This window comes from Meriones unguiculatus, chromosome 18 (assembly GCF_030254825.1).
Source record: "Meriones unguiculatus strain TT.TT164.6M chromosome 18, Bangor_MerUng_6.1, whole genome shotgun sequence".
NCBI lineage: Eukaryota > Metazoa > Chordata > Mammalia > Rodentia > Muridae > Meriones > Meriones unguiculatus.
Window position 1 is genome coordinate 50,425,038 of NC_083365.1, and position 13,570 is coordinate 50,438,607.

The following is a 13,570-nucleotide window of genomic DNA, read 5'->3' on the forward strand; positions in this document are numbered from 1 at the left end:
TACAGATGTTCATTTAGGTGTCATCCACCCAAAGAGCATCAGACCCGTCCGATACCTTTTTCTCAGAGGCGGGACCTGGGGCATCAACCCGCATGCAATCAGACATGCTCTTCTCTGGGTCCAAAGCGGCTGACCCTGAGTGCAGTGCTTAGCCTCGCATCCTGAGCGTATCATTTTAGCTTTTTATGGTATCCAACCATGCTTGGGGAGAATGTCCTGCTTCAATGGCTGTAAAGGCCTGAATGATCATGGCTGCATCACACTGTTGTGAGACTCTAATCTTGCATATATACCACAGGCAAACCAAGGAGACCAACACCAGAAGGCCTGTTAACACTCCCATGCCCGCCCATTCCTTCAGATGATTCATGGCTGCAGCAATCCATGGTGATAATCCTGTGGCTAGTCCTGCGTCCACTCCGGTAGAATTTACTGTGACAATGGCCACTCTCAGCTGCTCCATCGTAGTATCGAATTCTCCAGTCCAATTACCTAAAATATAGCTCAACAATTGTTTAGACAGATTTGCAGCGCAGGAGAAATTCTCATGTTGTATGCTAGTGACACAAAGTCCCGCATACTTTCATTGACAGCCAGGTTGAGCGATTTGACATAGGGTATCAATTTGCTCCTGCAAGAGGTCAAATCTGATTGAACACCATCTAGCTTCCTTTTAGTTGAGCATTAATTCCTTTATGTACAACTAAGGCATGAGCTACATTGGCTAAATGATTATTCAGGGTCTGAGCCTTCTGCCCAGTATGACTCATGGCTAATGCCCTGGTGGTAGCTCCAACAGCCGTCAATGAGATGGTAGTAACAATGGTGGCTGTAGTTCCAAGATCCCTTTTCTGTCTGAAGAGAGTCATAGCGTGAGGGGCATCAATGGGCATAGGCACCCAGTGAGGCATGCGAGTAACCAGGGCATACCTAACTTTACTAGCATTCCAGCATTGGGCAAAAAAGCAAGTATCATTACCACAATTACTTGGCTCTATCTGGCTAATAATGAATAAAAATGGGGGATATAGACAAACAGGTGTGGGCTTATAGGAAATATTATGAGAAGCCTTAACCCCTCGTTGGAACATCCTGCATCAGTTCTAGAACTAGCAGTGGTGGTGTCCGAGGTCTGAGTAGGTTCAGGAGACCATTGCCCCCAGGGGCGAGACATGCTCCATGCCAATTGACTAACTCCATGTTTTCCTCCAATTTTGAAAGTCATTTAAGGTTCTTAAATTATTTTTTTTCCCTTTTTTCTTAAATTTTTCATCAATTACACTTTATTCATTCTGCATCCCCCCATAAGCCCCTCCCTCCTCCCATCCCAATCCCACCCTCCCTCCTCCCTCTGCTTGCATGCCACTCCCCAAGTCCACTAATAGGGGAGGTTCTCCTCTCCTTTCTGATCTTAGTCTGTCAGTTCACATCAAAAGTGGCTGTATTGTCCTCTACTGTGGCCTGGTAAGGCTGCTCCCCCCCCCCCCTAATGTTGTCTTTAGGATTTTCAGTTTGTAAAATCACCAACAACAGACAACTTAATTTCTCTCTTTCTATTTTAGATGACTTTGTTTCCTTTTTTGCCTATTTTTTAATTTTTATGTTGAACAGAAGTGGAGAAAGTGAGCATTTTCATCTTGCTCTTGATTTTAAAGGAGAAACAACTTTTTACAGTTGATCATGATGTTAGCATTTGGATTGTTACAAAAACCCAACAAAACAAAAACAAGAACAAAACAAAACAAAACAAAACTCAGACCAAACCAAACCAAATCAAACCAAACCAAACTAAAACAAACAAAACCCTCTAGCTTTCTACCTTCTAGGATCTCATCATTAGGCATTAGTGGTGTTGAATCACATGCGAATGTCTCGGTTCTTGACATATTCCTCATACTCATAAGATTTGTTGCTAAATAAATGAGAGACAAAGATGATGAAGAATTTTTTATTTTGATATGGTTTGATGTGGTTTTGTACCTATATTAAGCATAATTTTAAAAACAGATTTTCATAATAAAATTTTCCAAAAAGCAGAACAAACAGATTATAACCCAAAAATCTCAAAATCATATTTTATTGAGAACTGAGAGAATTTCCAGGTAAATAATTTTCCCATATGCTGAGAATCTATTTCAGTTTCAATTTAACCAATTTGTAGTTTCACTATGCTCTTAATAATAAAAAGGTAAAAAAAGAATTCCCTAGGTTACATTATTTTGCCTCTAAATCTTGCAAAATTCATTTGTATTACCTAATATTTCCATTCAGTTAGTTCACATTTATTATACATTAGACCCTGTGCTATTTCCTAAAAGTTGTCTAGCGGGCAAGCGCTTTAAAGGACACAATTATATAACTAATTAATAGAAAATTCTGCCAGATAGACAGTGTTCTTTTGCTGTTGAGATACCATCTTTTTGGATGGAATATCAATGTAATGTGGGTGATAGAAACAATAGAAAATGTTTCTGAAGTTTACAAAAAAATTTAAAGAAGGTTATGATGATACATTCCATATCTAGTTATTAGATATTAAATGACCCATTGGTGTTATAGCCCTGTAATAGTTAGATATTGCATTGATCCAGGTGATTAACAGCTATCAAATATGATGTATAAAAATGATGATAGTAATGAAAAAATTATCAGGTCTGATATATATCAATCATCCTAATCTCTTACTAAAAATGATAAGTATTCTATTCCCCTGACATGTTTATCTTCATGCTCTTCACCTGTAAAATGGAGATAATAAAATGTTGTAGAGATTATTCTTAAACACTACTATATTTTATTATTCTTTGTGTGAAGAAAAGGCAATCAACACATACTGACTGAAGCTTATGAAATTAATTTCTAACCTGGTAGAATTTGGTAGATGTCTTGTGTTAAATTTTTGCACATTTCCTAGGTTCATTTCTAACCCCAGGGCAGAAATCGTGAATTATATATTTTTATGTTATTCATAAAATGTCCTTCAAATGCAATGTCTTTTTGATGATTCTCATTTTGATATTATTCTCAAACGCGGAACCTTAGAGACATTGATCTGTTGATGGAAATAGCTTTTCATCTACACAATTTCTTAATGGCATCTTTCATCTGAGCATTCCTCAAGGTGTAGATTAGAGGATTTAACAATGGTGTTATCATCGTGTAGAACACAGCAACTGCTTTATCAACAGACAGCGTGGCTGAAGGTCTCATGTACACAAAAATGCAGGGCACAAAAAACAAGACAACCACTGTTATGTGGGAGACACATGTCGAGAGGGCTTTGCGCCTTCCCTCTGCACTATGGTTTCTTAGTGAACGCAGGATGACCACATAGGAGACCAATAGAAGGAGGAAGTTTAACAGACAAATAAAGCCACTATTGGCAGCAACAAAGAGCCCCAGAATGTGGGTATCAGTGCAGGCAAGTTTGAGCAAAGGATTCAGATCACACATAAAGTGATCAATGACATTAGGGCCACAGAAAGGTAATCTGAAGATAAACAGGATCTGTATGGTTGCATGAAGAAAACCTCCCACCCATACCACTCCTACCAGTAGACCACACACCCTTCTGCTCATGATAGTTGTGTAGTGCAAGGGCTTGCAGATGGCCACATAGCGGTCATAGGCCATCACAGTGAGCAGGATGCCTTCAGCACCTCCAAAAAAATGCTCCCCAAAGACCTGGGTCATGCATCCATTGAATAAGATTGTCTTCTTTTCATGGAGTGAGTCTACGATCAATTTAGGAGTGTTGACAGAGGAATAACAGGCATCAATAAAAGAGAGATAAGCTAAGAAAAAGTACATAGGTGATCCCAGCGATGGGCTGGCAGTGATAGTGACCACAATGAGCGCATTGCCCACCATGGAGATGATGTAGATGACAACAAATACAGCAAATACAATTTTCTGCATGCTTGGGTTACCAGTGAGCCCCAGGAGAACAAATTCTGTCACGTTGTTCCTAATTTCCATGTAGTTTGTGTGTTACTCACTTATGTTATCTGAAAAATATTATTGTAGACTTGTTCATATAAACAAAAAACAAATGCTTCATCTCTAATGAGATATGATACCTTTTTAAGAGATTTTTCTTGAGAGGGAAGTAAACGTTCCTAGGTCTTGAAAGTTACTCAATTTTTTTTCTAGACCTTCTGCAGTAGACAAGGGAGGAAGCCACTTTGGCACACTTCATCATTTGGGGTGGCTAAGAGTCTAATTTGAAATAGTTGATCGGGCACATAGAACCAGTTACATTTTCAAAGGGACACGGAAAAGGAGTGTAAGGTCCACAGAGGCAAGGTAGGAGATTTTTCCTTTGTCCTCTCACTTTAAAATATTACTTCCTTAGTTCTTTGAGACTTTTTTTACAGTGCATTTGTATCATATTCACTCTTCCCGAACTCTTTCAAGACACCCTCTTCTCTGCACACCCAATTCTGTGTCCTCTAAAAACACATCTTTCAATACTCATACTCTAGAAAAGGAAAACATAAGAGCATGTGGATGAAGAAGTACAAGTGGGAATGTTCAGAAAGTCTTCTTGGATGAAGAGACATGAAACCAAAGAAAAGAACTCCAGTGGGTAGGGTATTTATAACACTTGACATAAGGGATAAGGAGGCATTGGTGTTGAGAATACAAAACAATTTTCAATGGTTATTGTCTAAATCCAATTACCTTAATAATTATTAAAATACATACCTTTCAGTGAATAGCAGCCTGTGCAAGGCATAGTCATGAAGGTTTTGCCCTTAAGGTTTCATTCATCACTCTTAACAATTCACATAGTTGGTTGCATTCCATCTGCTTACAGATGAGACAATGATTTCAGAGACTAATTATGGCAGCAACACGATAATTATCATAATATGGAAATTTTAGAAATAAATGTTATAATAACAATAGTGATCTGAATTCAGTCTTTTCAGATAGCAGAATTTTAATTACTTTACAAACATTTGTTATTTAAATCAAATATATATAATTTTAATATAATTTTTGTGTTTAATTTTACATATTAGGTAATAACTATATAAAGAAACCGAGTATCATATCTGAAAGCAAGTAACTAATAAAAGTCATAGGTCAGATTACACTTGTTAATCATTTCCCCCCTAAATTGTAAACTTAGGTTCTATATTATAATAAGCAAATAATCTTGAGCAAGTAATATCCCTTTAATATAGCTAGAAGTTTCATGGAGAGGTTTATTACCATGCATGTACATACTCACATGAATGCTAATGATGACATCTTTGAATTCCCAAGCATTTGGGAAACATAATATTCATTAGAGGCTCTTTTATATTGGTCTCTCTGAAACCCCATTTTTTCCTTCCTCAAAGCCCCTTCTAAAGTCTTGTTTCCTGATTCTTTGGTGAAATGTCTAATATTTTTATCACAGTACTCAGGTATATTAGATTCAGAATTGTAAGTCTATTTGCTTATAGTCAAATTGTAAGTATATTTGCTTATGGCCCTTATTCTTACTGAGGTACATTTCTTGGCATCTTGTATCCTGCCTCCTAATTTACAAAGTAAAAATAACAGCACGACTTTACAAATTGTTGGAGGAATGAATAGAATAGTTATGAAAATACACACCACAAAGATCTGGACACACATTGGATTTTCATTTGCTTTTATAAAATGTATATCCCTAAAAGATGGAAAAAATCATTAATAGGAGCCAAAGAGTCAACACTGTAATAGATTCAAGGAGAATCATATCCAAAGTCACTTTCACAGAAGACATAGAAACTCATCTATAGCAGCCAATTCCAGAAGGGCTTGTCTGTGTTTGTTCTTAAAAATTGGTTACTCAACATATTAATATTTATATTTATACCTCTTTTATGTAGGAAGTATATTTAAATGTTTTCTACTTCCCATGATTAGTCTTGACTAATCAAGTATTTCATTGCAAAAACATGCCAGCGAAGCTACATCCTACAAATTACTTAATCTTGCTAAACCTCAAACTTTCATCTGCCAAACTAGATTAATCATATTTACCAACCATCTTTTGAAGAATTGGGTGAAAAAGAAAGGTGTATTACTATATTTAAGGCTTTCCAACATAATGTTTACCATACGGAAAGGGGAGACATTAATTAGATCAACATGATTGAAACACTTACCTTAAGCATTTTTGTAGTTAGAGGATGATTCTAATTTTGTTTAGGAATATTGGGAACAAGTGCCATCTGAAATCAAACCTCTTTTGGAATTAGTAAGTTTCATCATTAGAGATGTGACATTGTTGAGAAAGAACCTATTCAGAAAATTTAGTATTAAATAGTTATTAAGAAATTACACATATTAAATATGTTTATTTTTTTAGATCAGTTATAAAAAGTAAAGCTCTGTAATATAAAGAAAAATACTCCTAAAAGTACAAAATACTCCGTCTATCCTAGTTTCTAAAACATTTTTACGAGAGTCTGGATTTTGAATGCGTTTACTTGTAAGACTGTAAGGAACTGGTTCTGGCATGTGGTTCTGGGCCTGTGAAGTAGGAAACGCAAATCTTCAGGAAGCGTACGTTTTTATATGAGCCGCCTCACCCACAATCACGCTTCGTAAGCGTCGACAAAACACCCAACTTCCATGCACAGATAATCACAGAGGTCCCAGAAAGGCTCAGGGACAGTGTTCTTTTTTCTCTCAGGAATTAATTATCTCCTTTCATGGAAAGAGGTATTTATTAATTGTTGTTTCTAAAATAATGTATTCTGGAGAGAGATGTTCGGGAGAAAGCTGTTCTTGAACGGGAGACTTACATTCCCTACGCTTTACCTGAGCCTTCCAATGAAACTGGCTCATTATGAAAGAGGATGCCATGTGAATAACAGTGCCAGAAATGCAACGTATTGATTTCTGATGTATTTTTCTCTGCTGACTTAAAAAAACTTATTTATTTATTATATTTTATTCACTTTGTATCCCCATTGCAGCTCCCTCCCTCATCTTCTTCCAGTCTCACCCACCCTCCCTCTTCTCCCCCTATGCCCCTTCCCTTGTCCCCTGATAGGGGAGGTCCTCTTCCCCTTCCATTTGACCCCAACCTTTCAGTCTCATCAGGACTGGCTGCATCATCTTCCTCTGTGTCCTGGCAAGGCTGCACTCCCCCAAGGGGGAGGTGATCAAAGAGCCAGTCACTGAGTACATGTCAGAGGCAGCCCCTTACTAGAGAACCCACTTGGAAACAGAACAGCCTATGGACTTCTTCTGAAAAGGGGGTTATTGGGAGTTGTTTTCTTTTCAATACTTTCCTGAAAACTCACTACTGCTTACTTAAGATCTAGAAGAGTGAGGGCATAAATATTTTTTGATGGACATTAAATAACCATGTTTTCAAACCTGCCTCCCTTTTTCTTATCTCCGACACTATATTCTACATGTTAACTCTCTGTTATATGTATATAACAGACTTTTCCCCCCCAAATCCGTAAATTACCTCTTCACTCAAATGATTGTGTCATTTGCTGTAAATAAGCTTTTTAGTGTCACGTGGTCCCATCTGTCAATAGTTGGTCTTCATGCCTGTGCCACTGGGGTCCTGTTAAGAAAGTCCTCTTTTTGTGTGTCTGTAAGTTCAAGCCTATTCTTTATTTTCTCCTTCATAAGTCATGATATCAGGTTTTACATCAAGGTCTTTGATCCATTTAGAGCTGAGCTCTGTTCAGAGTGAGAGATTAGGATCTAGTTTTATTCTGGTATACGTAGCTATCCAGTTTGATCAGAACCACTCATTCAAGATGCTATCTTTTTTACAATGTATTGTTTGTATCTTGGTCAAAAATCAGTTGCCTGTAGAAATCTGGGTTTATATACAGATCCTTATTTCTATTTCATTGATCAATGAGCAGATTCTTATGCTAGTATCGTGCTGTGTTTATTACTATAGTTTGCAATATAACTTGATGTCTGAGATGGTTATGCCTCCAGCAACTTTGTTGTTGCTCAGTACCATGATGGGTATTCTGGGGCATTTGTATTTCCATATTAAACTGAAGATTGTGTTTTCAATTTCTGTAAAGAACTGTTGGATTTTTGTTTGTGAGATAGGTTATCCAGGCTAGCCTTGAACTCACAGAGATCCACCTGTCTCTGCCTCCTGAGTGTTATGTTTAAAGGTGTATGCCTGGCTTTGTGGTGCAATTTAAATTTTATCTTATTTATTTTCGATTATTGCAAATAGATTTTTTTTCCTCATACAATATAAAATGAACTCAAGGAATCCTTAGGGTTTTTTGTCTTATAATGTTTAGTCAGGGCATTTTTTGGGTACCCTACAGGCCCTTTGTTTATTTATTATGGCTTCTGGTTTTGTGTTGTTATGGGAGTTCTGTGTTGTATTTTTTATAGGAATTGTGTTGAATTTGTACATTGCCATTTTCACAATATTAATCCTACCAGTCTATGAACATGAGAGATTTTCCCATCTTCTAGTATCATCTTCAGTTCATTTTCAAAGAGCCTTAAGGTTTTCATTGGAAAAATCTTTCAGTTCATTGGTTAGATTTACTCCAAAGTGTTTTCTCTCTCTCTTTTTAAGGCTTTGTAAATTGTTTTATTTCCTTAATATTTTTGGCATGTTTGTCATTTGCATATAGGAAAGCTACTGATTTTTCTGTGTTAATTTTATATTACCGAATGTGTTTATCAGCTTAAAGATTTTTCTGGTGGAGTCTTTCATTTGTAGAAATATTATTATCTGAAACGTAAGCTTTGGCCTTTTTATTTACTATTTGCATCTCCTTCACTTTCTTTATTGCTCTAGCTCTAAGACATCAAGTACCATGTTGAATACGGTGAGGGAGAGTGGACACCTTTGTCTTATTCTTGATATTCGTAAAAATGCTTTATGTTATTTTATGTTTAGGATCATGCTGGCTGTGGGCTTCTTATATATTGCCTTTATTATGTTGAGATAGGTCACTGTATCCACAGTTTCTCCAGGACTTTTTTTTTTTTTTAAATCATGAATGGATGTTGAATTTTGTCAAAAGCCTTTTATGCATGTAAGGAGATAATCATGTGGTTTATATCTTTTAGATAATCATGTGGATTATATCTTTTAGTGTACATGTGGTAGATTACCCAGGCAAAAATCAGATTATATATCTACATGGAGAAAGAGTTAAGCATGAAATTCTACCTCTATCCAAAAAGCTACTGTTAGCTACTGTTCTCTCCGAGAGTGTAGCCTATTCTCTAGTGGGAATAAAGAATACTTGGGAAACTGGTATTGGTCTCGAGGTGTTGAGAAAAGAATACAAAATTAGATGGGTAGGGAAGAAGGAGTGGCTCTGGAAAGAGTTATGGAAGGAGGTGAATATGATCAAAACACAGTCTAAGTTTTCAAAGAACTAATAAAATATTAAGAGATGGAAAGAAGTGAAAAAGAATATAAATAAGAAGTAGAAAATTGTCCATACTTATAGATGATGATAAGGTATATAATAGATACCTTATAATAATAATATAATAAATAATAATATATAATAAGGTATCTAAAAAAGAACATTATATATTTATATTTACTTTATATCCTTGTTATAACCCCATTCCTCTTCTGCTCCCAATCCCACCTCCTCCTTCCTCATCCCTCCTCTTTTCCTCAGAAAAGGGGAGCACCCTTTCGTAGCTCATCAAGTTGCATCAGGATTGAGCATGTCCTCTTCCCCTGTGGCCTGGAAAGGCAGTCCAGCTAGGGGGAAGTGATCAAAATGCTGGCAAGTGAGTCCATGTCCAATGCAGTCCCCACTTCCCTTAGTAGAAGACCCATATGAAGCCTAAGCTGCTCATCTGCTATATCTTTGGAGGGGTCAAGTTCCTGCATGGTCCTTGGTTGGTGCTTCCATCTCAGCAAGTACCTCTGGGTTCTCGTTAGTTGGTTCTGTTGGTCTTCCTGTGGATCTCCTCTCACCTCCTGATCTTTTTCTCTTTCCTCTCACTTTTCCATAAGACTCCCTACTCATCATCCAATGTTTGACTATGAGTCTTGGCATCTGTTTTGAGGTGCTGTTTGGGAGAGCCTCTAAGAGGACAACTCTGTGAGGCTCCTGTCTGCAAGCTTAGCAGAGTATCTCTCAAAGTGTCAGGGGTTGGTGCTCTCCGATAGGCTGGGTCTTTGGTTGGGCCAGGCATTGGTTGGGCATTCCCTCAATCTCTGCTCTAACTGCTCTATCTTTATCCCTGTACATCTTGTATGTAGGAAGGGTTAATTATAAGTAGATAATAGGTGGATGGGTTGGTGTTCCCCCCCCTTTTTTTTTTTTGCTAGGAGACTAGGTAATGGTGTTCTCTTCAGTCTCTATAGTCTCTGTCATTAGTAGTTTCTGCTTGAGCCTCTCATATCTCCTTAGGAAGCTTCCCTGACTTAGGCCTGCAGCTTGTCACATAGACACCCCCACCATCATTTTCTCTTGCCTACAGGCCTTTTGTCTTCTCACCTTTGCTCTCCCCAGGTCTGATATTTACCCTCTTAACTCTCTGTGCCCCCTCTCCTACCTTGTTCCCTTGTTTTAGCCACTACCTCTCTCTATTCTATCTCCCCTTCTGAGTGAGATTTATGTATCCTCCCTTGGATCCTCTAAGTTACATATTTTCATAGTATACTTCTCCTGTACTATATGGCTAAAATCTCCTTATAAGTGAGTACACACCATGTGTGCCTTTGTGGATGTGGGCTATCTCACACAGGATTATCTTTTCTAAGTTCCATCCATTTGCTGTTTTCTTTGTTTTTAATGACTTCTTTGTTTTTAATATCTGGGTAGTATCCCATCCTGTAAATGGAATATCCATTCTTTGGTTGAGGGACATCTTGGTTGTTTCCAGATTCTGGCTATTGTGAATAAAGCTGCTATGAACATAATTGAGCAGCTGACATTGTTGCATGGTCTTTTGGGTATACAACCAGGAGAGGTAGAAATGGGTCTTGAGATAAAACTAGTTTCAAATTTCTCATAAAGTGCCAGATTTATTTCGAAAGTGTTTGTACAAGTTTATAGTCCCACCAACAATAGAGCGTTCCCCTTTCTCCACACCCTTGCCAGAATGTGCTGTCACTTTAGATTTTGATCTTGGCCATTTTGACTGGTGTAAATCTTAGAGTCTTTTTGATTTGCATTTCCCTGATGACTAGTGAAGATGAGCATTTCTTTAGGTGCTTCTCAGCCATTTGGGATTCTTCTGTTGAGAATTCTCTGATTCCTCTGTTGAGAATTCTCTGTTTAGTTCTGTGCCCCATTTTTAAATTAGGTTATTTTGTTTATTGGTGTTCGGTTTCTTGATTTCATTATATATTTTAGATATTAACCCTTTGTCAGATGTAGGGTTGGTGAAGATCTTTTTCCAATCTATAGACTGTTGTTTTGTTTTACTGACACACAGGAGTGTTTGGCCACATGTGTGACAGCTAACAGGTTCCCTCATGTATTTATACACCATTAAAAAATTTTGGGAATGTTCATTGAGTTGTTGTTACAAAGAAGTTTTTTGGTTTTTGCAAAGACTGCATGTGGTTAATTTCTAAAAGAAGCATAGGCAGATGTAAACGAAACATTATTCCACGTGATTGCACATATGTTTGTTTCTACTAGTTTTATAATCATGACCTGTTCATAGATGTATGAAAACACCTTAACAAAAGTTAGGTAGCTGCATGCTGTTTTGGTATTAAGGAATTTATTGTTTCCTTGCAAATATGCCATTTGGTTAATTGCTTTACCATGCTTAGGCAGAAGTAAAGGCGCTGTGTTATTCACCGTGCTTTTACATAAGAATGTTTGTACAACTCTTCTAATGTTAACAAGGTTAGTGATGTATGAATATTTATTAAACTAACATTCAGGAAGCGCATTCAAGTTTAGTTATAAAAGAGTTCATTGTTTATTTGCAAAGACACCATGTGGTTACAGGCTTGAAGAAGTGTTGGCAGAGGTACATGTACTGCATTTTTGACTGTGCTTTCAAATAGGATTCTTTCAACAATTCCTCTAATAAAGAAAGTTCTTAGATGTGTGAAAACCCCTAAAGCAAGTGTTTAGCAAGTATACTTGATTTTGTTATAAAGGAATATATTGTTTGTGAAAACCCACCTCACAAAGAACTGACTGTACACTCTTAGGCAAACAAATTTGAATATAAGACTAACCCCAACCTTAAACCTAACTTTAAACCTAACCCTAACAATAAACCCAGCCCTAACTCTAATCCTAACAATAATCCATATCCTGATCCTAATATTAGCCCTAACCCTAACTAGCCCTAGCCCTAGCCCTAACCCTAACCCTAACATTAACACTAACCCTAAGCCTAACCTAAGCCTAGCCCAAACCATAACTCTAACTCATACCCAAAGCCTAAGCCTAGACCTAACCCTAAACCTATCCCTGGTTCTAACCCTAACACTAATGGCAACCCTAGCCCTAATCCTAATCCTAACCCAAACTTATACCCTCAACCTAATCCTAACCCACACCACACCCTAACCCTAGTCCTCATCTTAACCCTAATCCTTACCGTAACACTAACCCTAACCATAACACAAACATAACCTCAACCCTAGCTCTAACAATAACCCTAGCCTTACCTCTAACCCTAACCCTACCACTAGCCTTAGCTCTAACCTAAAGCCTAACCCTAAATCTAAAGCTAACCCAAACCGTAACTCCATCCCTAGCTCTAAACCTAACCCTAACCTTAAATTTATCCAACAACCTAAACCTAACCCAAACTCAAAAACTAGGCATAATCCTAACATTAATGCTAACACTCATCTTAACACTAGCCTTAACCCTAATGCTAGCTGTAAACTTAACCCTAGTCCTCAATTTAATCCTTAACATAACCCTTACCCTAACCCCGATCCTAGCCCTAATCCAAAACTAACAATAACACTAGTCGGAACCTTTTTTTCTCCATTTTTTAATTTTTTTAATATTAGTTACAGTTTGTTAACTTTGTATCCCTGCTGTATCCTGCTCCCTTTTTTCCCTCCCAACCCTACCCTCCCTCCCTCATCTCCTCCCTGCCCCTTTCCAAGTCCACTGATGGGGGAGGACCTCCTCCCCTTTCATTTGATACTGGTTTATCAGGTATCTTCAGGACTGGCTGCAAAGTCCTCCTATGTGGCCTAATCAGGGCTGCTCCTTCCTCAGGGGGAGGGGGTAGGAGGTCAAAGAGCCCGCCATTGGGTTCATGTCAGAAATAGTCCCTGTTCCCCTTACTAGAGAACACATTTGTATACTGTGCTACCATGGGCTACATCTGAGCAGAGGTTCTAGGTTATATCCATACATGGTCCTTGTTTGTGGAAACAGTCTTATAGAGGACCCCTGTGCTCAGATATATTTGGTCCTCGTGGAGCTCCTGTCCTCTCCTGGTCATATTAACTACCCCCCCTTTATGATTATCTGAACTCTGCTGAAGGTTTGGTTATGAGTCTTAATCTGATTTGATACACTGCTAGGTAGAGTCTTTCAGAGGCCCTCTGTTGTAGGCTCCTGTCCTGTTACTTGTTTGCTCCTACATCCAATGTCCATCCCATTTG

At 37.8% G+C, this 13,570-nt stretch overlaps 1 protein-coding gene across 2 annotated transcripts; it reads right to left on the bottom strand.

Annotated features, from left to right (window-relative positions):
- Positions 1-394: 394 nt before the first annotated feature.
- LOC110564579 (olfactory receptor 4C46-like) lies at positions 395-12,942 on the bottom strand. 2 transcript variants are annotated; one of them, XM_060372218.1, is made up of 2 exons: positions 3,083-3,978; positions 395-855 (listed from the first exon to the last, which is right to left on the bottom strand). In XM_060372218.1, exons 1-2 carry the CDS (start codon positions 3,976-3,978, stop codon positions 663-665), a joined length of 1,089 nt encoding a protein of 362 aa, XP_060228201.1. In that variant the 3' UTR covers positions 395-662. The 2 variants fall into 2 exon arrangements, with proteins under 2 accessions (XP_060228201.1, XP_021517737.1); XM_021662062.1 differs by lacking the exon at positions 395-855 and adding an exon at positions 12,929-12,942 and having other exon boundaries at positions 3,073-3,967.
- Positions 12,943-13,570: the final 628 nt, after the last annotated feature.